Source organism: Aspergillus nidulans, chromosome VII (genome assembly GCF_000011425.1).
Source record: "Aspergillus nidulans FGSC A4 chromosome VII".
NCBI lineage: Eukaryota > Fungi > Ascomycota > Eurotiomycetes > Eurotiales > Aspergillaceae > Aspergillus > Aspergillus nidulans.
In genome coordinates, this window is record NC_066263.1 from 746,409 (window position 1) to 771,392 (window position 24,984).

General features: G+C 51.0%; 10 protein-coding genes across 10 annotated transcripts, besides 1 other annotated feature; 3 read left to right on the plus strand and 7 right to left on the minus strand.

The window, feature by feature from the left end:
* Window positions 1–24,984: part of a sequence feature (contig 1.22 729..276296(1)) that runs on past both edges of the window.
* ANIA_01443 (uncharacterized protein) lies at window positions 419–4,573 on the minus strand (the record flags this gene model as incomplete). Its single annotated transcript, XM_653955.1, has 2 exons — window positions 419–1,382; window positions 1,608–4,573. The coding sequence occupies 2 exons, from the start codon at window positions 4,571–4,573 to the stop codon at window positions 419–421; spliced, it is 3,930 nt and encodes a 1,309-aa protein (XP_659047.1).
* On the plus strand, window positions 5,944–6,711 carry ANIA_01444 (putative NADH-ubiquinone oxidoreductase 178 kDa subunit). The gene is made up of 3 exons (XM_653956.2): window positions 5,944–6,080; window positions 6,158–6,402; window positions 6,461–6,711. Exons 1-3 carry the CDS (start codon window positions 5,964–5,966, stop codon window positions 6,615–6,617), a joined length of 519 nt encoding a protein of 172 aa, XP_659048.1. The 5' UTR covers window positions 5,944–5,963; the 3' UTR covers window positions 6,618–6,711.
* ANIA_01445 (protein-histidine N-methyltransferase) lies at window positions 6,843–8,217 on the minus strand (the record flags this gene model as incomplete). Its single annotated transcript, XM_653957.1, has 3 exons — window positions 6,843–7,523; window positions 7,614–7,955; window positions 8,056–8,217. 3 exons carry the CDS (start codon window positions 8,215–8,217, stop codon window positions 6,843–6,845), a joined length of 1,185 nt encoding a protein of 394 aa, XP_659049.1.
* ANIA_01446 (cystathionine gamma-lyase CYS3) lies at window positions 8,529–10,367 on the minus strand. The gene is made up of 4 exons (XM_050612758.1): window positions 10,010–10,367; window positions 9,867–9,952; window positions 9,367–9,814; window positions 8,529–9,315 (listed from the first exon to the last, which is right to left on the minus strand). Exons 1-4 carry the CDS (start codon window positions 10,151–10,153, stop codon window positions 8,734–8,736), a joined length of 1,260 nt encoding a protein of 419 aa, XP_050468638.1. The 5' UTR covers window positions 10,154–10,367; the 3' UTR covers window positions 8,529–8,733.
* ANIA_01447 (DNA-directed RNA polymerase III subunit RPC25) lies at window positions 10,605–12,015 on the minus strand (the record flags this gene model as incomplete). The annotated part of the gene is made up of 8 exons (XM_653959.2): window positions 11,863–12,015; window positions 11,709–11,807; window positions 11,539–11,635; window positions 11,388–11,474; window positions 11,272–11,335; window positions 11,051–11,225; window positions 10,786–10,826; window positions 10,605–10,656 (listed from the first exon to the last, which is right to left on the minus strand). Exons 1-8 carry the CDS (start codon window positions 11,872–11,874, stop codon window positions 10,605–10,607), a joined length of 627 nt encoding a protein of 208 aa, XP_659051.1. The 5' UTR covers window positions 11,875–12,015.
* ANIA_01448 (CCCH zinc finger protein) lies at window positions 12,228–14,341 on the plus strand (the record flags this gene model as incomplete). Its single annotated transcript, XM_653960.2, has 2 exons — window positions 12,228–14,031; window positions 14,099–14,341. The coding sequence occupies exons 1-2, from the start codon at window positions 12,313–12,315 to the stop codon at window positions 14,339–14,341; spliced, it is 1,962 nt and encodes a 653-aa protein (XP_659052.1). The 5' UTR covers window positions 12,228–12,312.
* Window positions 15,956–17,375, plus strand: ANIA_01449 (GPI anchored serine-threonine rich family protein). The gene is made up of 2 exons (XM_653961.2): window positions 15,956–16,459; window positions 16,518–17,375. Exons 1-2 carry the CDS (start codon window positions 16,252–16,254, stop codon window positions 17,006–17,008), a joined length of 699 nt encoding a protein of 232 aa, XP_659053.1. The 5' UTR covers window positions 15,956–16,251; the 3' UTR covers window positions 17,009–17,375.
* Window positions 18,202–19,427, minus strand: ANIA_01450 (uncharacterized protein; the record flags this gene model as incomplete). Its single annotated transcript, XM_653962.2, has 2 exons — window positions 18,202–19,204; window positions 19,290–19,427. 2 exons carry the CDS (start codon window positions 19,425–19,427, stop codon window positions 18,410–18,412), a joined length of 933 nt encoding a protein of 310 aa, XP_659054.1. The 3' UTR covers window positions 18,202–18,409.
* ANIA_01451 (uncharacterized protein) lies at window positions 20,807–22,022 on the minus strand. Its single transcript, XM_653963.2, has 2 exons — window positions 21,476–22,022; window positions 20,807–21,401 (listed from the first exon to the last, which is right to left on the minus strand). The coding sequence occupies exons 1-2, from the start codon at window positions 21,794–21,796 to the stop codon at window positions 20,850–20,852; spliced, it is 873 nt and encodes a 290-aa protein (XP_659055.1). The 5' UTR covers window positions 21,797–22,022; the 3' UTR covers window positions 20,807–20,849.
* nop12 (rRNA-processing protein NOP12) lies at window positions 22,311–24,033 on the minus strand (the record flags this gene model as incomplete). The annotated part of the gene is made up of 2 exons (XM_653964.2): window positions 23,826–24,033; window positions 22,311–23,753 (listed from the first exon to the last, which is right to left on the minus strand). Exons 1-2 carry the CDS (start codon window positions 23,943–23,945, stop codon window positions 22,311–22,313), a joined length of 1,563 nt encoding a protein of 520 aa, XP_659056.1. The 5' UTR covers window positions 23,946–24,033.

The following is a 24,984-nucleotide window of genomic DNA, read 5'->3' on the forward strand; positions in this document are numbered from 1 at the left end:
TAGATCTGTAGTCCTAACACACAATCGACTCCATCTGTTACCTATGCCCTGATACACCCATTATGATAACAATCGCTGAACTGCTGAGCAAAAACAAGGATGTGGTTGACATAAGACAAGATCAAGAAGAGGAAGCAAAGACAAATGTCATGAACGAATACATAATGCAGATAAGAATCAATCTGGGGCGAAACAAACACGCAGGTGGAAAGAAAATATTAAATCAAATCATCAATGGATGATAGAAGTGTCAATTTGGAGAAAGAGAAGGAACGGTAGATGAGAAGGCTGGAAAACAAAACTCACGGACAAATCGCTAACAAGTACACGAATGAAATATTTAAGGAGCGTGTGTCGTAGTGACAAAGTTTAGTGTCGGAACGTCTTAAACTGTCGTAATCTCAGGTAAAGAGGCTACCTAAGCGGTTCCAAAGTTAGGTCCTGTTGCACCCTCAATAAGGGTATCCTGGGCATACGGTATCCGAGGCGAAGGGGGTTCATAATAAGTCGATGCTCGCGAGAGTCTCCCTGTCGCCGGAGGCGAATCCTCTCTTCGCACAGGTGCATCTGTAGTCTTTCCCGCCAATTCCTGGAGTCTTGCAAGAATAATTGGCGAGTCAGAGTACAGGACGGAGCCACGAGAGTACGTACACGGGCTCGCCTTGCCCTCGTCACCTAAAAAGTCCTCGTGGGCTGCTTCGCGGATAATGCGAGGGAAGGGACGCAAGACCACATGGCGGGCAAAATCTGCTGTCTTCGGAGAGGTTCGACCCGAGGAATTCTCTTTGGGAACGCCGTACTCTTCCCAGTCCTCACCGGGGACACTGCCGTCTTCGGGGGCTGGAAGGGCAGCGATGATGAGTTCGCGCTCGACTCGTGCGTGTCGCCATGTTTCGGCGGCAAGTTTGACAATTTTGCGGATGCTTGTGAGAAGGCCATCCATACGGCGCGGGTCAGCAAAGTGCTTGAGGCTGTTGCTGATCTCGTCCACGATCACGGCGGCGACAACGTTGATGGACTCCTTTGCGTCAGAGGTGGTGTAGGCTGCTTTGAGGGTTTGCTGGCGCCAGAAAGCTTCGCGACGAACGGACTTGCGGCGAATGTCCATTGAGAGCATCTGGAAGAGGATGTCTGCTTTGTCGTAGCGGCGCCCGAGAGTGAAGAGAAAGGGGTGGAAGATGCGGTAGGTTAGGATTTTGGAAACGACGTGCTGGACGTAAGCGGAGCGGAGTTCGCGAGACGCTGGGGTGTTGTCAAGGAACGAAGGAAGCTCTGGCGGGAGCTTGGAAAGGACCTCTTGAGGAGGGTCAATTGGTAGATACGAAAAGTGTTCCTTAGAGAGCGTCACGATGAGACGTTGAAGTTGGCCGAAGCAGTCCAGACTAGATTCATACGTATCAGAACAGGTACATTTATAACGTTATCAACATGATCATGGTCTTCGTGTCATTCTATGGTGAAAACAAAGGAAAAATATAAAGAGCGGCGAATGCTGTCGTAGAGAAAAGGAAATATGGACAAATAGAAATGTGGTCGTAGATGATTATTTCGAGAATGCAAGGAATGAACAACTGAGACCCGAACAGATCTCAGCCTAGGCAACTTACAAGAATGTATCGCCTTTTGTGTTCTTGAGGTCAGTGGCTTCTCCAAGACTGTGGAGAGTTTTCCTCAATCTGTCGCAGTCGTTGTCCAAATTGTTAATAGTAAGACGCATGTTGTCCACCGAAAGCTGGAGTTGTTTCTCCTTGGAAAGGAGATCCTCCTCTAGTCGTTTGTTCTCTCGCTCGCTGTTGGCAAGCTCTTCGGATTTCTCAGAAAGCTGAGTCTCCAGGCCCGTCTTCTCCTCAGTCCAAGCTCGTTCCATCTCGGTAATTTTCTCTTGGTGCTGGTTCTCAAGTGATTCAACCTGCTCAACGTGCGCATGTCGAGTGTCTTCCAATTCCTGGTGCTTCTTCTCAAGATCACCCTGGGTAGTTGCAAGTTCCGCCAGCTTAGTGTCGAACTCGGCCTGCAGGGTATCATGCGAGTTTTGCATCTGCTGTTTCTGCTGTTCGTACTCGATCTTCATTGCCTCTTGTTGCTCGAGCAATTCAGCTTCACGAGCCGCCAAAGCCTCTGCCGCTGCTTTCTCGTCTTCAGCCTTGATCTCCTCAAAGAGTTCAGTTAGCTCTTGCTTCTGCGTCTTGAGAGCTTCTTCTTTTTCTGCTTCCATCTCTGCTCGTTGCCTGTCCAATTCCTGGCTATGGGCTACGCGTTCTTCCTCAATTTGCTCGTTCAGCTTTTTGATCTGCTCTTCGAGTCCGGTTTTCTTTTCCTCCAGAGAGGAAATGGAGGCTTCGGAGTCAGCGAGCTTTTCCTCCATATCCTTCCGCTTCTCCTCCATGTTGCCAAGCTCCATTCGCAATTCGTTGATCATGTTTTTCAGCTTTGTGGCTTCCTCAGCACTTTCGTTCGCAGTCTTCCGCAGCTGGTTCTGGAGCGCCTCGATGAAGAAATCCTTATGCATCAACGCTTGTTTGTGTTGGCTCTCCATTTGCTTAAACTCGGCTTCTCGGGACTGAAGTTTGGTCTTTGTATGCTTGTACGATCCGAGAAGGCGGTTAATATCCGGGATCGCGTCCTGAATTCTATCTAGAAGCTCCCGTGCATCTTCTTGATCAGGAGGTACCATAGGCCCTCCTCGTCCGGAGCGATCATGCTCGTTGGGATAGCCCGGATCTCTCAAACCTGGGTACGGACCATTTGGGGCCATGGGTCCTCGGGGAGTATGGTGTGGATGCGAAGTTGGTTGATAGTAGCCGTACTGAGGAGGAAAGTACCCAGCAGTGCTCATAGCGGGCGACTGATAAGCAGTGGCGTAACTGTGGGAGACAGATGGAGGAAAAGAAGGAGGCATTGGCGGAACAGACGTAGTATGTGGAGACATCACCGGAGAGGTGTAAGCATGTGCCAGAGGACTGCTGATTTTGGGAATAGGCGAGGAGGGCTTGCGAGTGTTATGCGACGGTGATGACTTTTGCCGCGGTGAGTAAGCCTGGTCTGTAGGGTACGATGAGTTGTACTGAGGAGAGGCACTAGGCGGCGTTGGTGGTGCCGCTCTTGGAGTGGGATATGATGCATCTTTCAACGGTGGAACATCCTGTGTCTTAGGAGATGCTGGTGGTGGTGTAGGAGCAGCAGGCGGGGGAGGGAAAGCGTGTGGCGCGTCGACGGTGTCGGCGACACTTATCGCAGCAGGCGAAACTGCGCGTTGCATAGGTGAAGCCGACTTGTAGGACGGTGAAGCAGTTGCTGGTGCAGGGGATTGGGGTTTCGATGCAGGCGGAGTGACTTCTTGTGCCGGCTCCATGGTGTGTTCAGCTCCCATCGCGGGCTCGACTGTAGCTAGCGGCTCGGGTTCGATCGCAGACTCAGGCGCTGTAACAGCCTCAGGCACCTGGACTGGTTCGGGTTCTTCAACAGGTTCAGGCGTTATAGCAACCTCAGGCTCCTGAACTGGCTCGGGTTCTCTAACAGGTTCAGGCGATGTAGCAGTCTCAGGCTTTTGAACTGGCTCGGGTACTTCGATAGGTTCAACAGGTTCAGAGAAAAAAGTCTCAGGCTCTGCGGCCGGCTCTGGCTCTTTAACAGGCTCTGGCTTCTGAATGGGTTCTGCTTCCTTAGCAAGCTCAGATTCGAGGGGAAGTTCGACTTCTGGTTGAGAAGCAGGGGCGGGCGCAAGGTCAGAAGTCTGAGCAGATTCAGAGGCTGGCTCTGTTGAAGCAATCTCGCCAGAAGGATTCGTGAAAACGTGAGAATTATGATCGTCGTTCTTCGGGGTGGCAGTCTCTTCTTCAGCAGGTGAAGCCTTAGTCAAATCGTTTTCCTCCCAAGCTGACCAAGTTTCGGTAGGTTCGGTCGTCGAAGTCTCCGGCGCAAATGTGAACGTAGGCGATTGCGGCGCGGTGATTGGCGATTGTTCGGATTGGTCCACAGAGTTGCTCTGTTCGATCGGAGTGTCGTCGTGGTTTTTTTCTGCTTCAGCTGTGTCGAGTTGTTCCCATACGCCTAGATCGTCGTGGCTAGGTTCCTGGATGTGCTCAATCTGGGTATCGATCATACCGGGAGGTTGATTTGACGAAGTGTCGTGTTTGGTTATTTCAGTGAAATCATTGTCTTCGAGCGGTGTTTGAGAAGGAATGTCCGGGTCAGACGGCGTCTGGGATTGCTCGATGTTCTGCGTTTGCTCTGGCTCTGGTTCTCTTTCCGGCGCAGACTCAAGTACCGGTTTGAGATCTGGTACTATCTCTGGGACAACCTGGGTCGTAACCTCTGATTTAGCGAGGGGGTTAGGCTCCTCTCCTGTCGTAGAAGCAGTTGGCAGCTCAGGCGCCTCTTCAGGTTGAGGTGTGTCTGCTGCTAGTTGTTGCTGCTCAGGCCCAGTAGAGGGAACCTCAGGTTGAGGTGTGTCTGCTGCTGGTTGTTGCTGCTCAGGCTCGGTAGAGGGAACTTCAGGCTGAGGAGCTGGAGCATCCTCCTGGCTCTTGCCCTTTTTAACGCCTTTCTTATTCTTCTTGCCTGACTTGGCCATAGTGATACACGCCCAAATTCAATCAGATAGTAGAGACGTGTTTCCAGTAGGCTGGTTATCAAAGTATGTTAGTTGAATGGCGAGTGGACCAATGTTGAGTCAAGTGAAAAGTGAAAGTCACCAGGTGTATTTCCGGATTGATATACGTACAGACGCAGGCTAAAGGAGGGCCATGCAGCAGTAGTGACAGCGATAAAGGCAAAGGGGAGAAAAAAAAAGGAGGCAGGGGAAAATGGGGCACGAAAGCTGCGCGTACGCGCAAATAGTCAAAGACCACGAAGGCAGAAAGTCGGTGGCAGTAGATGACTAGTATGCAGATTCAAGAGCCAAAGCAAGTTATGAGCGGATATGTTTCTGAAATAATGAATTTCTGGAGTAGAATTAGACAGAGTAAAGACAAAGGTGAGAAAGTATCAACTGATGGCCTATGTCAAGCGACGGCCTGACGACGCGCTGCACACGGACAATGTCTGCGTCTCGCCTTGGGAGGGCTAACAAGGATTCAGAGCGGACCGAACCGTGGGGATGAACTGTTTCCCCGACCCATTCAATGAGTCAAAAACGGGCAGGAAAGGCATGAGCATGGCTTCAGGTGCGAAACGGTGAAGCCAATGTGGACCGAGGGCTTGTATACGCAGGGCAGCGATGACCCAATTATCGTGCATGGGTGCAGAAATTTGGGCATCAATGACTGGGCGTTGGTTCATTGGAGGACTAGCAACAAATTCCTGGGAAAAAGAAAGGAAAATCCTTGAGGATGAGGTAACGCTCGAACGCCGAAAGAGAGGTTGGGCTGTGGAGTCAGTAACGCTAAAGCTGTATAAGCGGTGACATGTTGTTCCTCTTATCCAGAGACGATCAAGCGCGCATGATTTGGCAAGGAATGAATCCAATTGAATCCCTGCACCGAAATAGATGTGGAGAGAGCTGCCATAGTGAGGCAGATGGTCGAATTAGCCATGCAAGAGAACCAGAGCGAGCCCAATTCTCATTGAACGGCCATCATTAAGGAGCGCCAACACAGCAGCCAACTGACTACCCACATAGTCGGGGGCGATTTTGCTCATCAGGGCCGGAGGAGCTAAGGACAGCATAGCTGTCATAGCAAGTGTATTCATCAACCTGACCACGACCGAAAGTACATTTTGGGCGATGAAGCGAACAGAATGAAGCTAGAGAACTGAAAAGATGAAGATGAAGAGCAGGCGAAGCCCTGACTTGGACGCTCAGGCCATCAGATGACCATCAGACGCCAAGACTATATTGCACACTATCCCAAAACCAGTAGGTCATGTGACCCGTGCTATCCGGCTCCGCCTCTTCGACCTCAACTCCCACTTCGGTGACGGCATTAGAATTATAGGTGCCGCCAATTGTCGTCCTCCACACCATGATTCTTGCCCGGCGTTCGGTAGCTTCGGCGCGGCTTCTGCTGCGAAACCAGCAACCTCGACGATTTGACTCACACGCAGCTCACCATGCCGAGCCTGTGAACGAAAGCTTCGGCGTAAGTTCTTCCCTCGGGGTCCCTCGGGGTACCCCTGCGCCGACAATGGCTGACAATCTGTCTTGATTTGAATACAGCGTAGCTTCTACGTCGCCGTCGGTACCTTCGCTTCCTGCTTCGCGCTTTACCAGTTCACGAAGCCTGGGAAGGTCGCCGACTCGCAATCAGCCCTCACCCGCCTCATCGAGAAGTGGACTCCCTCGGAGAAGGTCTTTGAGGAGAGAAACGCGCTTCACACAGCTGCCGCTGAGAGGGCTGCCCGGGACCGCCACCTCTTCCTCAGTCAGGCACCCAGTGAGGTGTATGAATTGAAGAGCCCGGAGTACGTCGCTGTTCAGTTTGTCCGGAATCAAGAACAACTGTGCTAACTCTCGCAATAGATCGAGCTTCCACCCTGGCCACCCGTACAATGTCATCGCTGGCAGCAAGGCTGACTTGAGTGAGGTCATTGCCCACTACGAGCGTAAGAACCAGAAGATCGAAGAGGCCCGCGTTGCTCGTATGCAGGATGGCAAGGTTGTTTCTATTTATGACTAGATATGGGTTTGCTGCTTTCGTGGATTTCGCAAAATTCCGGTGATAGACTGAGAGTCAGGCGTGTTGTACATATAGCTAAAGTCTACGTTTCGTTCATTCGCTTTCCTTTGTTGCACAATGACTATCTCGATCCTTGTCCGGTAATTGTAGCTAGGTTCGACCAAGCAGCAGTAACAATGACTCGACACTACATTCTATCGACTCTTCATTTATCATAATATAGCTCTAAGTACTCGCGCTAACCTCCAGGATTGTCCTTCCCACTCCAGCAGATTTGACGTCCATCCGCTCTCCAACATCAACATTCCCATCAGCTACACTCCTCAAAATAGTCAGAAACTCATCGACGCCCCCTCCAACACCAAAGTAGACCTTCTTCGCGGCCACAAGCGCCCTACTCGCATGATTACTCTGCGAAGAACGGCGCAGCAACATCAACAACGTTTCCGAGAAAGCGGCTAATGAAGCAGGCGAGTAAATCGTCTCACTTGCAAGAATAAGCGTCCTATAACCCGCCAGTTCCGGTGACGAAAACACCAGCTCCACGAATGACGGTGACCAGGCGCCTGAGATGAAAGAGACAGTAATTCCTCTGTGCGCGAGGTCAGATTGAAAGCGTTCAACAAGGTCGGGTGTTATGTCTAGCATCTCTTCTTGACTCTCTGCTTTGTCCTCTGACTGGCCATCGGACGGTTGAGCCGACTTGCGGTGCGTGGTAAAGTGATTCCATGTTAAAAGTAGATTCGGTACAGTCACCAGACGTAGAACAGCGGAGTTATAGTCTGCAAATGTAAAGTGAGTTTGTTTTTTCTTCTCTGCTGGCTTTGATGTTGTCCCGTCTGTCTCCGTCCGAGCGAGCAACTGAGCAAATACCGCCAGCGAGGGAACCGCGGTCCCTGAACCAAGCTAATATAGTGAAATATCAGCGTCTGAGTCCATCAAATCCATCCCCAGCAAATCAAATTAGAACCTGGAAGAAGGGAAGGAAAAACCAACCTCAATAACATGTCTATCCTCACCCTCATCCTCCAGTCCCACTCCCTCGCCAACAACCAGCCCAGCCAAATCAATAGAGCACTCCCACGTCTTAAACCCGCCCTCGTAGAAATTAGGCGTGATGTCACCCTTCTCAAGTCCGGCGATCAACTCGCCGTTCTGCTCCTCAGCACTATCCTCCACCATTAGCTGGGCGCGAATATCGAAGACGTCCCTGCGTGCGACAGTAACAGTATTTGCTCCTATATCTGTACTTGCGCTTGCACCTTGCCCCAGGCCCTTCTCCTGAAAGGGAGAGATAGTGCACGTATTGTACGATATCTGTGATGGGAGCATGGAGAGCTGTTGCATTGTTAACAAGCTTTTCTTGACTCTACTGTGATAGCGTATGAAGGTATACGATGTCCAATAAGATGCACTAAGTGAGATATATGCAGCTTACCCACTCATCAATTTCATGTTTTTGAGCTTTCACAAGCTCTGGGAGCGTAGATGCTGTGCCAGCATCCTGGTGGCCACTCTCTGTGGCATCATCAAGCTCATTCTCGTCAAGATCGATATCGATATCGTCGCCAGAGAAGCCAAAACTGAATTTGGAGGCCATGGCTATGTGCTCATTCGGTGGAGCACGCTTTGTAGACTCTTAATGTTGGGGTAACGGGCAAAGAAGCAAATATCGAGCGTTATGCAGTGCGCCCCTCGACTCGGGTACAGTTGACTGGTGCTACATGAATCAGTCTGATGTCTCAGGACTTTGACGGTCATGATCGTAGATCCATACCTCCGCCCAAACAAGGCTCAAGGAGAGCTCTGACAATTGCACCCAGAGCCCGTATATTTATGCTTGGATAGCTCGTCCTTGGGTAAATTTTCGCAGTAGTTAACATAGATTTATGCTGATGACTAATCAGATTGAATCATAAGGATGAATTGAGCTTCCATAGAAGCACTACTAACAAAACTCAGGGATTCTATCATGTGGTTGAAAATGTTCAGTCAAATCCATGCCAAAGTGCTGTTACATTTTCTGTCCCGTTGAGTTTGACTTCGTAAACGACATGAGTTATTCTATCAGAAAAGGCTCTATTGCTCTACCGTCGTCAAGTTTACTTGGTCGAAATCAAGCACTTCCGTTCTCCAGCGCCTGGCTTGCAGCCACAGCCCTCTCAAGTGCCTGCATTGTATCAGCCGTCAGGTCCTCAACATCTTCAATTCCGCAGCTCATGCGGACCAAGTCATCGTAAACACCAGCAGCTTCTCGCTCTTCTTTGGGAATTCCAGCATGGGTCATGCTTGAAGGAACTTCGCAGAGACTCTCTACACCACCTAAGCTCTCTGCAAGTGTGAAGATCTTGGTATATTCACAGAACAGATGGGCGGCCTTGTGACCTCCCTTGATCCGGAAACTCAGCATGCCGCCTCCCATGCCCTTGCGATGCTGCTTGACGGCGATTTCACGGTTCGGATGAGAGTTGAGTCCAGGGTAATTCACAGATATGACGTGAGGTGAAGATTCGAGTGCTAGAGCAACAGCCGTGGCGTTGGCTGTGGCTTCTCGCGCACGCAAATGCAGTGTTTTGAGACCACGGTGAGCCAGCCAGCAATCGAATGGAGATGGTACAGCCCCAATGGCATTCTGGAGGAACGTAAAGCGCTCTTTCAATTCGTCCGAATTGAAGGCTGCAACACCCATCAGAACATCCTACCGGATCGTTAGCACACGGGTGAAAGGACCGGAGACAAGGTGGCTTACGGAATGGCCGTTAATGTACTTCGTAACGGAGTGAATCACCACATCAGCACCGTGATCCAATGGATTCTGAACGTAAGGGCTCATGAAGGTATTATCGACCACAACCAGAACGCCATGGCGATGCGCAACCGCGGCAACTTTGCGGATATCAACCAGCGCTAGGGTAGGGTTCGAAGGAGTCTCAATCCAGACAAGTTTAGTCTCGTTTGGCCGGATCAGCTTCTCCACGTCCAATTCCAAGCACGAGGAGAATGACACATTGACGCCATGTGCCGCGGCAACCTTGGTGAAATATCTGTGTGTTCCTCCATATACATCTGAGACGGAAACGACATGCGAGCCAGGAGCTAACGAGTGGAGAATGGTTGCCGTCGTCGCAGATCCGGAGGAGAATGCTAGTGCATATTTCGCGTGCTCGAGCGAAGCAACCGCCTCTTCAAAATTGTCTCTGGCTGAAGTCAGTATTCAACTGAATTTTTAATTTGAAATCTTGTACTGACCGATTGGGATTCGAGCTTCGAGTGTATTCGTACAGCCCTACCGGCTTACCAACACTTTCCTGTGCGAACGTTGTAGACAGGGATATCTGTCACAGTCAGCGCTGGTCCAGGCAAAATGGGAAGTCTCAAAAGCGCAGACTAACCGGTGCGATAACAGCTCCAGTGGTGGGATCGTGAGGAGCTCCAGCATGGACGGCCAGAGTCGCAAATTGGCGCTGCTGATGTGTGTTCGAGTCGCCGTTCTGGCCGTTGGAGGGGAGATCTGGATGTCCCGCCATCATCGTCATCGTCACGGGACTGAGAAAAGAAACCCCAAGGAGCTCTCAAATAAGAAAAATAAAGGGATCGAGGCGCTAAAGAATGCAATGGCGGTCTACCCCTTGGCCAGCAGATGTGTCAAACGATAACAAAATGATGTCCAGCGCTCGATGGCTGGTAACGGCTTCAGGTTATATGTACTACAAAGTATTTGCGACCGCTGATTTGTAATGATAATCTTTTCGTCACCGAGATAAACTGAATAATTATGGCATTCCAGCGAGAAGGTTCTCAGCATTTATAATGGAATTTGCCTGCCTACGGATTATTTTCCTCCACCAGGTTTCTTTTACGTTGCATTGCTCAGGACAGCGTATAGTAGCTCGATCCGGTTCCACGCTTCCCGCAATCAAGCGATGACTGACACTCGACTCCACTATCTAACACGAGTCTGTATATCGTTGACTGTTATTATTGTGACTACTGTCCAATCTCGTTCCGGCGATAACCGAGGCCATACATCAAAATCGCACTAATGCAATGTCGCTCAGATTAGTCCTTGAAAAAGAATGTTCCTGGCGCATTCATCATCTGTTGAGGCCCGGCCGTGTCGCGTTCGGCGCCCTTGAGCACGTCATTTTTCGAGCCTCACTCGACACACCGTATGTAGGAACCCGAGGGAGAGCTGAGTGTTCTACCTCGCTGTACAATATATATAATATGAATCATTCGTAGTCTAATATGCGGGTCATACAGTCATTCAAACACAGATACCAATGTACACAATTGCTTCCGTGGCGTTACTCGACAAATCTTATCAAAAACACTCTCTACCACCATGATATTGGCCCCAGACCAGCCATCTGCATAGATCCCTGTATTCCATTAGAAGGGCATATTCCAGAATTCCAGTGATCTGTACATACAATAATAGAATACGGAGGCTTGCGGTCAATTGGAGCGCCATCTCCAAGATCAGGAGCATTGGGAATCTGGTCATGCCATTCTTCCATTTCAACGCGGAAGCGGACAACTTCTCCTACATCGAAGTAGAACGTCCCTTCTTCGTTTTCCCAGATCCAAACCTGGTCCTGGTAATCACTGCTTCACGTCAGCCACGGCCAAGCAAAGACTGTGTGAGACTCACAATCTAGCGCCATCCAGAAGGAGGTCTGGAGGTACCAAGATGTCGTTGAAAAATTCTACGCCGACTGGTGACAGTGAATTAGCATACAGCGTCATCACGGAATGGACCATCGTTACTTTTTATGCCATTTTCAGTAGCGCTTGAGATCTTGCCCAGCACAATCTCCCCCCTAAATGGGCGAAACACAATAAGCCGGAACTTCACTGTAGTATATGTCAGTCGGCTAGAACATCATGAAAGATCGGGATGGAGACTGGGCTAGCTCACCGTTCACATTGACGAGCCCAGTGCCATGGCCGATCAGACCATCTGATGACTCTAAGAGATCATAGAAACCAATACAGAGCCCAATCTTCTGAATGACCTACCAGTAAAGTCAGCAAAATTGTTTTAAGAGACTAGGGTTGTGAACCTGAGGGACATCGAGATGGGCTTACTTTGTTGGCGTACTTTTCATTAATGTTGTCCTCGATGGCAACGGAACTATATTTTGAAAAATCCTCTGGGGAAATCTGAATAAGATCTGAGATGGTGGTCTGCCAGCACCGGTAAGCATCTGTTCCCCGTCTGGACTGGGTTAATTCTACTCACAAGGATAAACATGATGTTGGAAGGGACCGCGGAAAAGCAGGCCCGAATTCTCGATTTTCAGGTATCACAGCGGAGGATAGGTTTGATTGAATGCAGATCCCATGTTCAGAATTCAATCCACAGAAGTTTCAGAAACAGTATAGATTAAAGCTCATCTGGCCATGCCGATACTTTTGTCTCGAGCTCAAAGCCCAAAACCTCCAGCAGGACTCACGATGCCATGTCCTCCAGCCAATCGCAGCCGGAGAACCTGCTCGATTTTTTTTTAGCTGGCCATTAAGCACGTGACCAGTCCAACTATTCCTTGCCATCGGAGCGGGCGAACTACTCGCTTGGACCCGCTTCATGAAGGGCACTTTTGAGCTGCAGAGCTTTGTCGCAACCTTTACGATGCTGTGAGGATGGAGTGCATGCTTTCTATCCCTGAAGATCGACCGAGATCTCCCCGCCATGAACCCTCAGGGATTCTCCTTCCCTCCCCCTCCACCTCCGCCTCCTACACAACATCCGCCGCAACAACAATACGCTCATAACAATGCGTTCACGCCGTATGGGCAGAATCACCATGGTCAACGGGGTGGCCGCGGGGGTGGCCAATTCAGGGGCCGTGGGAGAGGCTACGGGAATAGAGGTAGAGGAGGTCATTTCATGAGCTCCGATGCCAATCACTCTGGCGGCTACGCGGCAGCTCATGCTGGATATGCGCCCATGACACACTCAGGGTACCCAGCTCAACATATGCCAAATCAACAAACAGGCATTCCGACGCCGCATTATACGCAGTCGTCTTCGCAGGCTTTTTCGAATGCCGTGACTGGGAGTACATTCGCCTCTACGTCGCATTATCCGCAACCTGCCGTTAATGGCACGGCTTATCAGCATCAATCAAGCTATGGTACTACATATGCAACACCTACACAACAATCCCCTCCATACACTCAAACACATCCTGCTCATCAAAATGCTACGCCATCGGTGCAGCCGACAATGATGGGCCCTCCTATCCGCTGGGGTTTCGAGGGCACAGGACATTCAGGCTCATTTCCAGGATTGCAGCGTCCCAGCCAACGGGGACCGCGTCAGAACAACACCTATAATAATCAGAGCTCTCCCGGCAAACATGCGAACAAGCGCGACCACACGTCAGCATTTGGCAAGCCTCAGTCGACAGCTCCACGATTCCCGGCGCCACCTCCGGTCCCTAGTTTCGGTAATCCTCTGCCTTTGAAACCGCCTACGCCGGTTGATTCGCAACGGAAACCCAAGAAGAAGAAGCGGAAGCATAACCAGCTAGGGTTAACCCCGAAGACTGAGGAGCACGAGTCCAGTGAGGAGGAAGATGACGCCGATGAGGAAACCAGGTTGGCATCCGGTGGCCCAGGCACTGGGGTAGCATTGCAAATCACGTACAAAGGACGAACATCAAATCTGCAGACATCTGCAGATATCGCAGCTTGGATCGCAGAGCGCAAGAAGCGTTTCCCTACCCAAGCGAAAATTGAAGAGAAAAAGAAAGCTATGGAGGAAGCAAAGAAGGCGAAGAAAGCCAGAGAAGAAGCTCAACGGCAGCAGAGGGAAGCTCGCAAGTCAGCGGCTACCCGTGCAAAGGACCAAGAAAAGAAAGAGCAGACTCGAGTCGCCCTGGATCCCGCCGATGCAGCCGCGAAAGCCAAAATGAAGGCCGAGAAGTTACGACGGAAGCTATTGAAGGAGGAGAAACGGATAGCGCAGGCAGAGGCTGATGCTGAGCGCGCTCGCAAAATGGACGGGGTCCAAGAAGATTCAGTGCCGACTGAACGAGAAGCCGATCAACCTGAAAAGAAAGATTCCGCAGCTAACGAACAAGCCGTTGGCGATTTGGCGTCCGACGCGTCTGACGATAGCGACTGGACTTCCTCAAGCGGGTCTGATCTGTCATCCTCTGATTCTGATGAAAGTAGCGATGACGATGACGACGATTCTGCGCCGGAGCAAGCAACATCACGTCGGGAGGGACCCGAACGGGTCGCGCCGCCGGCGCGCGACGAGAAGAAGCGTATCTGTCGGCATTTTGCCCGCAACGGCCGTTGTCCTCGAGGCAAGACCTGCAAGTTTGCTCACGAGAAGCCTGACCGTGGGACCAAAGCACAACCAGTCGAGAACAAGGGACGAAAAGGACTCCTTGAAGCGGTAGGTGTCAACTCATTATCGAGCTGTTTTGTTTTTATTTGAGCCCAGCTAACAGGACGTCTCCTAGCTCCTCGACCGCCAGAAAGAAGACGAGAACCGGAAACTGATGGAGACGATTATATGGCTAGGAGAGAACGGGCTGCTCGACGAACCGGCGGCTCAACAAGACGTTTTTTCAACTGATCCGACCCGTCAGACTGATGAGTCCACGGGGCCGCTCGATGCGAGCGACATCCAGTTGGGCAACGTCTCCACCTCTGGCTCTGTGGGCGAGCAATGCCATCCTTCGGAAGGAACGGCGCGTGTATGAATCCGACTTTCTGCCGGCGAGGTGTATTATGATACCATGTACATTACTATTTCGTCAAAGTCCGCTAAGCCAAGTGCTGAATTTTCGAGTCTGGCTAAGAATTAGAGCGGCTCCTATGGAACCATGGTTGCCCCTTAGTCTCTTCCTCGTCCCTCTCCTCTCGACCCTGGTCTCCGGCCAAGAGTCAATGTCTTGTCTCGACGTCCGAATTTGTTTCTGCGCTGCAAGGATCGATTAACATCATTCCATCATTGTACCTGCATAATTATGAAACATTGATCGCCATATTGACCATCCCGGATTTGCGGCTCATCAATCATTTACCCTCAGTCCTAGATCTCTCATTGATTCATTTTGATTATTTGTTGTCGAGCTGCGAGCGGAGACTGTTAAATTAGTCCTGCGATTCCCATATCTGCCATTCGTCTATTGGACAACTTATAATGGGGTTTCCCAGAGTAATTTTAGCCAGGGCCCATATTAGCCTCTACAGTATTAGCGTACAGAATTAGTCTCTACAGACGGACCCTGGAAAGTGACCACTGTAATCTCAATACAGTATTCGACCCGTCTTTTACCGGGTCGTTGCCTAATACTGGGTCGCTCCTTCCTAATGAGTTCTCGTTCTGGCATCCAAGCTCTTGACGGTCATCGCCGTTAGAACCTAATCCATCGCCTAACCGCCTCGCTTCGACTACCACTCTGAGTACTAGTAGTCTTATCGCCATGCCTTGAATCAACCGTGCAAGCGGTGCAACTCACCGTTTATTGAGGATCGAAAGTCCGTCTCCACAAACCAGAAATCCCGCCTAATGGCTGCGATAGTGCTGCCTACCAAGGAACACACTTGGCTAGCTGGCTCAGCCCCCGTACAGAGTTGACGAATTCACGTTGCTGATACGTCGATACGGCCTTCTTTGGCTGAAGCTCTCAAAAGACCCTTAGGCTAGAACCCGCCACCAACTCTGGCACATGAGCGCCAGTGTGCATGGCTCAAAGGCTAGCGATTCAGGAAGACCGTAAGCCCGTCGAATCCTAATCAATTCTGGTCGCTTCGCCACTTTTTGGTCGGTGCGCTCGAAATTACTCTGTCCCATCGGCCTGGACTACTATCTTTATCGCGTCTGGCCTCTTGCCTGGGTCCATGAGAACTGGGGAACTGGGAAACTGCGAGCGAACGTCTGCGGACGGCAGACTTGTCTGAATCGTGAAGGAACTACCAATTGTAGTGGCAAGACGGGAGACGCGAGCAGTAGAACAGCCGTCCCTCAGAGATGACATCCAACGAGCGCCGAGATGAAGGTCTATCGTTATTTTGGCCGGAGATTAGAATGCGATCAATTCATCGCTAAAGTCCGTCGTGCTGTTGGCCTTTCCTCCTTGCACGAGCGGCTAGCGGAAAACAGTTAGCTTGCAGTCCATTTACATGTGGACCATGGGACCTGTGATTTTTGCGGTATGTTCCTGGTGCTAAGCCTGCTAGACTGGGCTCTGTGCGTGCTAATTCTACTAGCCTAACCTGAAGAAGCCGGAGTTTGGAAGCGTCGCCTCCCCCGATGGTGGACGGTGCTCTCCTTCCTCCTTTTCCACTTCCCACGCTCGCCGGTGCCTTCCCTTTTATTCTCTCTGATCGCCATTCCCGCTCGATTACAAGAGCCAGTCCTTCCTTTTAGTTGCTTTTTGGTCCTTTTGGTCCGGTGACACCTACCGTCCGCTCCTTCCTCAGTCGGTTTATACCGTTCAGTCTCTCTTTGAGCCATCTTTGTTTCTTCTACATTTTAATCCCCCGCATCTATCTTCAGATCGGAATTACGCAGTCCACTTGGCACCGGCGCATCTGATACATTATTCTATAATCTCTTGATCCTCGTTAGAGACTTTATCATATTCATCACATCATTTCAGTCGCCATGCGTTCCGTATTCTTCTTCGCACTCAGCGCTGTCGCTACTCTGGTCGCCGCGCGCGAAAACGCCTTCAACATCCCCAAAAATGGATATTCATTCACTGCTGGCGAGGCCACCACCCTGAGCTGGGAACCCAGCACTGAAGGAACCGTGACTCTCAAACTTCAGCACGGCGAGGTCTTGACTTCCGATTCTGGCACCACCATTGCTTGTGGGTGCACCTGAGAGAGATCCCGTCTTGCATGGGTGCATGAGCTGACTAGACCTAGCTTCCATTCCTAACTCCGGAAGCTTCACCTGGAGCGTGCCTTCTGATATCGAGGATTACTCTGACTACACCATCGAAATCATCAGTGACTCTGACCCGGACGCCACCAACTATCTCCCCCGTTTCTCTGTTGAGGGCGCCGAGGAAGTGACCACTACTTCGTCTACGACCAGCACTGAGACGACGACGACCACCACCACCACGGAGACCTCTAGCACTACCACAGAGACCACCCTGACCACCACCACTACTACCACTACTGAGTCGACTACCTCCCCGACTCCGACTTCCACCACCGAGACCCCTAGCAAGACCCCCGCCAGCGCTACCTCTACTGAGTCTTCCAGCACCAGCACCTCGTCGGAGTCTGCCACTGACACCCCTACCTCGGTTCCTAACGTGAACGGTGAGGATGGTGACAACGCGGGCATGTCCAACCGCGTTTCCGGTGGCCTGTTGGTGCTTGCGCTTGGTGTTGCTGCTCTCGTCTAAGATTCTGTCTTTGCGCTCTAAGTCAGTTTTCTTTTCGTGGTGGGCCTGTTTCCTGGCATGCGCTACTGTGTATCATTTGAACACTTTTTTCTTCTCACTCTTCTTCAGCTTCTTCATGCGTTGATGTGCAGGGATGTGCATGAACTGTATTGATATTATCATCCTCGTTCCAGCTTTTGCTTGGTTACGACTTTTTTTGGTTGACCGTGAGTGTATCCGCGGCAGCGTATCTGATCACTGATTACCCGACTACCCGACTGCGTTGTCTATTGTGCTTGAAAACTTGGTTGTTGCACCGGTAATTGGCCTTGTCCGGCATGCATTATGTATATACGTATCCAGTAATGAATGTGCGACGTCACTTTTGAACTTGGCCAGCCGGTAGCCATTCACTCTGGCAAGAGAGAGACATGGTTCGAATAGCTACAGTAAAGAGCGAAGAGTAGGTAGACACGCCTCGGCCGTTCTTTCCTACGACGTACGTACGTCGTGGCACTGCAACAGACCCTTGTATCACCAACACACCATCGGCTCAGCCTAAGCCACGCCAAGCTCAACGCAAGGAACGTTTATCTCAAACAAAAACGACAAGGAAACCGCAGATCTGTCATCCTCGCGTGTAACAGCACACACGATACGGTGGCCGAAACAACGGAAGCCCTACTACTGAGCTCGCTACATAGGCTCGCCTCGCTACCTAACACCTATGTCGCTAACACCTATGTCGCGATATACGGCTGTTACAGTAAAGTTTATAAGCCTGTTCTAGTGGCAATGACTGCTCTGATGGGGTTAATAGTGATTCTGGCATTTGGTAGTGCATGATTATTCCCGCCGCATGGCACGCCGCGCCATGAGGCGAACATGACTTGGAAAATGATCAGACTGGATGAGATGAACTAAACAGATGAGTGTTCGAAAGGCACGCGCTGTGGTTCATGTTGCTAATGAAAGGCAGAGCACATACTAAATACTCAATGTTACTTGCTGGATAGCACAGGCGATCCAAAGACGAGGTTTGTGGTTAGGTGGGTACGCAAGTACGTGAGTATGTAGGGTTGGCAGCCATCAAGCGGATAATTGGTGTTGTAGGATTGAAGTGAAAATTCGATGAAGCAATTGACTTAGGTGTGCGTTGTTGAGAGTCGAAATTGATAGAAGATAGCTGACTACGGATATACAAGGACAGCATAAGTGGATAACGACAACTGTATTCGCGCTCTCTTTGTAGATCATCGCCTATCCAGCGGCGATGCCAGTATAACGATAACAAATTAGAGTGGACATTAAGTAGGTTAGACACGATGACGGACCAGCCATAGATCTCCGACTTGGCTTGTGCTGAATGAGACGCTCACTTGCAAAAACAGAAGACCAGAAACGAGGAGACCAGGGAAGGACTTATGCCGTAGCAGCCCACTGCGGAGTAACACGTTTAAGGAATTTCATGAACTTGAAGAACCCCACAGCATGCTCTACATTACCGTAAGGGTCGACGACACGCTCAGGGAACGCGATGCCCGCACCATGCAGGCCGGGGATAACTCGGCCGTGGCGGTCCGTGAAGCCACCGAAGCTCGAATCCCACTGGAGGTCATCTGGAGAAAGTGGGGATCTGTTGATCGAAAGCTCCGGAAGCGGATCACGGGTGTACCCGATAGCCTGGGTGATGTGTGTGCAGGAAGGGAGATGGCGTTGATATTGCGCTGTTTCCTTACTCTGGCCACCGGCGCAGTCAATCTTGGTGATGTATCGGCCTGCTTCTGATGTCGGCAGCACACTGTCTTCTAGCTGTTGGCGGGCAAAGTCGGCAGCACGGCCCTTGAGACCTGTGTTGTCGCGAAGGATCCAGCCGTCCATGTACTCGGCATACCGAAGAGGATGGCGGGTGAACCACTTGATGCGGAGATGTGAGTGAGAAGTACGAGCCAAGTCGTAGAGATTGAGTAGGGCTAGGACGGCGCTGTGAGATGCGCCCACTACTGCGACGGTCGTTGGCTGGTTCTGAGGAAGGGCTGAAGCTAGCTCGCTTGGTTTCAGCACTACGTCTAGGTCGAGTCTCTGAATGCCGTGTGCATCAACTGGAATAGGAGTTTTTGTCGGAGACGACCCGGTGCAGAGAATCAATCGGGGCGTCATGACTTCCATTTCATTCAGAGAGTCCGTATCTTGAATCCGTACTGTCCATGAACGTGTCTAAAGACGCCAAGAAAAACGTCAGTTATGCTGCCACTTGTATCTGTCCATTCGGTAGTGGACTAGCTGGTGAGGCTCAACTGACTTGATCTAGATTGGCTGCGGTAACTTGGCCGCGGCAGGCATGCACCTGGTCCATCTTTACGAGGCCTTCAATCAAAGCTCTAGTAACATCTGCCGCATGGTGGAGATGACAGGTTTTGTCCTGATCGAGCTTCGCCATGGTGGTGAAAGCATTTGGAATACGTGTGCTGTTGATGACGGACCGAAACGGCTGAGTCGCCGTTGCATATGCTTGGAACAATGCCACTTTAGTGTTGCTGATCGAAACCAACCCCGGTCAGCCAGGAGAGCTTCTTATCTAACGTGGGCAGACGCCAGCTATCGGATTACAGAAACACGAACCTCGGGACTTCACGATACTTCAAATTTACGCGGCCGCCCTGGAAAAGAGGGTCGACCCAGACGATGTTCCCAAGTTGCTTCTCAAGAAGATTGCCAACGACCGCTAATCCAGCTGGGCCGGCTCCAACAACCACGGCGGCGCATCTCGGCGGAGGACTCATTGTTCTGTGCGTACTGAGAACGTACTGAGAACGGAAAGTGTAAACTGACCGAGTGGTCTCGATCAGAGGGATATCACAGAAAAACAGGGTTTGAGAAAAAGCGAACAAATTCTACGTGAAAGCACGCAGAGAAAACCAGTGTCAAGATGAGAGCCCAGAACCCAAAAAATAAGCCAAGGAGGGGATGGCGGGCATTTATGGCCGAGAGCGCATTTTAGAAGTGAAACCAGTCGCCGACACAACTGATCACGGGGTTACCAGATTCCAACGTATGGGCCGATAGGAGGGGTCGCGAGTCGCCGAAGCCGCAGAGGACCGCACGAGACGCAGAAGGAGCGACCGGATTGACGATACGAGGCATGTCGGCGGCCAGAATCGCTTCTCGGGCGAGAGGTCGGCTGACGGCGGTCAGGCCGCGCGGTGTAGATAGTTGCTCATCGAGTCGTCGCTTTTTGCTGGATACCCAAGTCTAGTGCATCAGGCAACGGACGATAAGAGCGTGATTCGCCGACTGACGGGCTCGAACGCAGGACAGAGACGATTTTCCTTCTCGTTGTTGCGCAAGCTGCCCCACACTTTCGAACCTCGGGCGACCTTCTCCAAGGCCGGTTTGCGTCGGCGGTCACATCACGGTCAAGCCTAGGGTTGAGCAGCGGCGCTGGGCGACGAATGGTGGGAGATACGGTGCATTGCGGTTAAGGGAGAACGCAATTAGCGACTTTCAGGTCGATTCAGGCCATGATCTGGGGCGAAAGAGAGAAAACTCCTAGTCGAAGGACATGAGCGCAGCCTATTCTTTTAATATGGGCCCAGGTGAGGCCCAAGCTGGGCCTTGGCGAAATTGCGTGCTTTCGCCGCCTTAGGCACTAAGGCTAGTGCCAGTACTAATGGAATGACGGGTTGGCTGAATACTCCATCGAGAAGCAGCTAGGAGCTCGGTGGGAAGTTGTATGATATGAGTGGTTTTGGTTAGACTGTCTACCCGGTAACTAGCAGTCTGCCATTAATCAATTTATCTGAGTCATTATCATAAACTACCCGAGAATTAGCTATGCTATTTTACGGAGTAAACTTCCAGACTATACAGCCCAAAACACCTGCACCGAGACATCATCCACATAATTTCGCCATCCTGGAAATCGTGCTCGTGCCCATATCATTATAGAGTCCCCGATTTCCATCTCCCGAACCTGCTTCCCGCCCACAGTGTCCCGTCCTCTGCCTGTCTCACGTGCGATATCCTCTGCCTCTTGAGAGTCAGCCGCAACGTCATCTAGGTAGTGCCAGATAATATTATGCCGTTTTGCTTCATATATTCGAGTGCGGTTGCGCTGTAGTGCATTATTCCTTGGAAGCAGCAGAGGGTCATTGGGGCCAAAATGCTGTGGCCTCATATCTGTGGGGTTCATCTTTCCATTTATGGCACTCTTCTGTGATGGCTTATGCGCTTGATGGATTACCTCGGCGTCAAACCAGGTGCAGGTGTGCTCATAGGGAGATTGGTTATTTGGACCAGCCAAATGACGTTCAGTATAACCACCTTGATCATGAGAGAGAATTGAGAAGACTATCTTTCGGCATGGGTGAACAGTCCTGTGCGGAAGGAGCTTAGGTTGGGGTGTGTCCAGACTCTGCAGCTCGTTAGGGGATAATTCAGCTCAAGGGGAGCAAGAATGGAGCATTAATCGCTTCCGTCTAAACTTACCTTCTCATCATAGCAAAGAGGGCTCGTACAAAGCACCGCTTGGTCCACATCTTTTTCGATCCTTCTAGCTTTATCCAACTTGACCTTCGTTGACGGCCAGTATTCAGCGGCGTCCACAATCATGTCCACCACCTCCGCTGGAAGCCCTTCTGGCTGTACCTTCCAGAGCAGAAGGTGCCGGACCCTGAGAGCATCAGAGATGCTAGGATAAAACTGATTCTCTAGTTGTTGATATTCTGTCTCTCCCTCTGGTGGTTCGTTGCTCCTGCTCGGCGCAGGCCGCATAGGATGTCGACCCCTAAATGGAAGGCGAACAAACATTCTTCTGCCGTGCACTGTTTAGAGATGGCAAATGGTGCCTTGTTTGTCTAAGATGATTGGGATGCTGGAATGAAGAGTCTCGAGTATTTTGACAGGTCGTCTCAAGCTGCCAGGCACCAACTTTAACTGTTTTCTCGAATCTTGAGTCTGATGCGTTAAGTACGGTTATAGTGTAGGTTCCACTGCCCCGCGTTTTCGGTTCAGAGAGTTGGAGCGGTCCTGTCGCGTCTAGAAGCCGTTGAAGCAGTATTCAGTCAATAGAGACAATTCGCTAATGATAAGGCAGAGTTAGATACAAGCCACAGAAGAGTTCAGCGGCATTGATAGGAGTATCTTCAGCTAATTGATGTTTACCTTGGCGTGGAATGACGTCATGTGCTGCTCAGGTATTGCAGCTTTACGGAGTTCTACCCAACTATACTGTCCAGATATTCAATGTTGAATACGGCCGCTTTGATATATTCATGGATGCCTCTTCCTAATATCTTAGTTTACACCAAGTGAGCTCCAACCCCTACTTGCCAATTTTCGCCTTTTTGCCCCCAGCAGCTTTATAGGCCGCAGCACGCTTCTTGCTTCGACTATCCTTTTTGGCCTTGGAGCCGCGACTCTTCGTCCGCACTCGAATGCGGGATGACCCATCTGCTGTTGCGCGGTTGCCCTCAAATACTAGGGAGCTCTGGGAAATCGACTTCTTGGCCGCCGCCTTCAACCGAGCCTCACTTGACCTTCCAAGTAACTTCCCAGCACGGCCTTGTAGTGTCCGGTCCGACCCCTTAGGTGCACCTGTGGTCTCAACAGACTTCTTGGCTACCTTCTTCGCTCTGACAACGCGAAGCTTTCGTGGTAACAATGGGGGAAACCTCTTGTCGTTAAGCAGGAGAGCCTCCTCGACACAGTTCTGGTCATAAAATTGAACATATGCGAATCCTTTTCCAACACGAGTGGATCGGTCACGGACTACCCGCACAGACTCAACATTGCCTCGGCCGGCAGGACCACTTTGTGACGCTTTGGTGTGAGCATTGAAAGTACGCCAGAGACCCTCCTCCACGTCAGCCGGAGGTCGGTTTTTCTTCTTTTTCTCGCCTTCTTCGGTGCCGGTTTCGTTGTCGATGAAGTCGAGATTACCGACGAATACGCAGCGCTTATGGTCGACCTTGGCGGGATGCGCCACGTTATCGACGCGCAGGTGTCGATCTAAGACAACGGTGCCATTAAGTGCCGCGGGAGCTTTCTTCGCAGCTTGAGCGGTGCTATAGACAGCGTATGCATTGGTGCTGGGCGTAGTATCATCATGAATTTCCTGCTTGGCGAATGCAGCGCGCTTGGGTATCTTGCCGCCGCTGGCAAATGCAGTAGACCGGAAACGTATCGAATCTATCTTGTGGGGACCCGTAGACTCAGGAAGTGTCGAGAGGAATGACGAAAGATGCTTCATCAACTCTTTCTTAGCCGACTTCGACGTGATTGCCTTTGTAGACACGTTGCCCAAAAATACGGTTCGATTCGACTTGGAGAGCTCATCATCATCGTTGGCAGCACCAGCTAGAGCTTCGTGTTTGGGAATATCCGCACCTTCATCCTCCGACTCGCCGTCTTCGGATTGTGGGCTCTCTTTTTCACCGTCCTCGCTCTCCTCTTCCAGTGAGCTTGACCGTTCTGCTCGACGCTTCTTCTGTTCCTTCTGCTCCTCCTTTGCTAGTCGACGCATGTACGACTCTTCAAGATCTTCCCCAGCAGCTCGCTTTCGTTTCCGACTTGGCGGCTCCGGGACAGCTTGGACGGCCTCTTCAGCAGCATCAGGCGACTCCGGCGCATCCTCCATGAACTGATCTTCGGAGGCAGAATCATTTCCCGCGCTTGATGATTCCTCCTCATCCTTCTCAACATCAGTTATCTTCGTCTTCGGAGCAGCGCCCAGACGAGGTACTTCTGGAACCTTTACTGGTCCGGCCTATTTCAAAAATTAGCAACATATCACTGAAGGCCTGAGACATTGACGGCTAAGACACGGCCTATCACGCACACTTTGTTCAAACAGTGAAGCCAATGAAGGATCCACGGAGACATTTCCGCCCAAGAAAGGCAGCGAGCCTGCGCTCTCTGTCGCAGGCGCCTCCTTTTGTGACTTAGACTTCTTGCCCATTTGGAATTTTGAGTAGACACAATGCGAGATTCCCGATCAGGCCAGATATCCAAGAGAAAAAAAAAACAAAGGCTAGAAGAAAATTCCGCAGTGCATGTTAATGCGCGATATTATCTAGAAATCTTTGCTCGTCTTTTTCTCCATACCGCCTTTACTCCTCGGCGCTGATTAGTCACAGAATACACCGCCTTCAGGACGCGGCTGCGGACAGAACAGCTCTCTGACTCTAGGTTCAAAAGTGCTAGAGGAAAGAATGACAGTTTCCATAGATACTGTGATAGGCCGTAGAATATGGAGTAGTCTGAGTCGATTGAGCTCATTTCAGCTTTCCTTCAAGTGCGATGACATTATCGCCTTTTAGGCGGTGTGTGCGTGCGGGAATAACGCCGGCAATTAGCGGCCACTCGCGATCCGCTTGAGCGCAGTTCTTCGCTCTCCTCCTCTTCCGTTGTCTGCAGAGCACAGCACCACCATTGCTTGCAGCCTCCTCTTCTGACCTTTGTTTCGACCAACTTTGCTCCCATCCTTCGTTCTTCTTGCTGCTTATTGGTCTATTTTGGCCTTGCTATCTAATCGCTTCGATTTCCATGCGGTCCATTCTCCTGCTGCGCTGCACTGTTGTACTGCCTGCTTCCTGAAAGCGCCCGTCCTCTCCATCGGCGCCCTTCCCTCCTCGAACTCTTCGATACTTTTCGACCGCCGTGCTCCTTGCGTACTTGATAACTTATATACACATACGCTCAAGTACCACCTGTGGATTTGCGTACTTGTGCCATTAACTCCGCGACCGTGGTTCTAGGGAGTGTCGTGCTCAGTCGCGGCAAGCTGGGTACAGCACAAGTTTACTAATAGCGCATTGTTGGATGGTACGTGATTCAGCTCTTACATCCTTGCTTTTTCATGATGCATACCCTCAGCGACATCACATGGAGCAGCTCTACAACGGAGACCTGTGGCGGCGTCGTTGGGCCTGGCTGGCGATCTACGTCCTGTCGACGATGAACCCGTTTCTGGGATGTGATCAATCTCCGCACCGCCT

What these genes read in the sequence shown, in the direction of transcription:
- ANIA_01444 (XM_653956.2), top strand. Translation starts at nt 5,964, where the DNA reads ATGATTCTTGCCCGGCGTTCGGTAGCTTCGGCGCGGCTTCTGCTGCGA. An exon ending in CTGTGAACGAAAGCTTCGGC is followed by an intron (nt 6,081 to 6,157) that starts GTAAGTTCTTCC and finishes ATTTGAATACAG; the next exon opens with CGTAGCTTCTACGTCGCCGT. An exon ending in TATGAATTGAAGAGCCCGGA is followed by an intron (nt 6,403 to 6,460) that starts GTACGTCGCTGT and finishes CTCTCGCAATAG; the next exon opens with ATCGAGCTTCCACCCTGGCC.
- ANIA_01446 (XM_050612758.1), bottom strand. Translation starts at nt 10,153, where the DNA reads ATGACGATGATGGCGGGACATCCAGATCTCCCCTCCAACGGCCAGAAC. An exon ending in CTGGAGCTGTTATCGCACCG is followed by an intron (nt 9,953 to 10,009) that starts GTTAGTCTGCGC and finishes TGACTGTGACAG; the next exon opens with ATATCCCTGTCTACAACGTT. An exon ending in CGAAGCTCGAATCCCAATCG is followed by an intron (nt 9,815 to 9,866) that starts GTCAGTACAAGA and finishes GACTTCAGCCAG; the next exon opens with AGACAATTTTGAAGAGGCGG.
- ANIA_01449 (XM_653961.2), top strand. Translation starts at nt 16,252, where the DNA reads ATGCGTTCCGTATTCTTCTTCGCACTCAGCGCTGTCGCTACTCTGGTC. An exon ending in TTCTGGCACCACCATTGCTT is followed by an intron (nt 16,460 to 16,517) that starts GTGGGTGCACCT and finishes GACTAGACCTAG; the next exon opens with CTTCCATTCCTAACTCCGGA.
- ANIA_01451 (XM_653963.2), bottom strand. Translation starts at nt 21,796, where the DNA reads ATGTTTGTTCGCCTTCCATTTAGGGGTCGACATCCTATGCGGCCTGCG. An exon ending in CTCTTTGCTATGATGAGAAG is followed by an intron (nt 21,402 to 21,475) that starts GTAAGTTTAGAC and finishes AACGAGCTGCAG; the next exon opens with AGTCTGGACACACCCCAACC.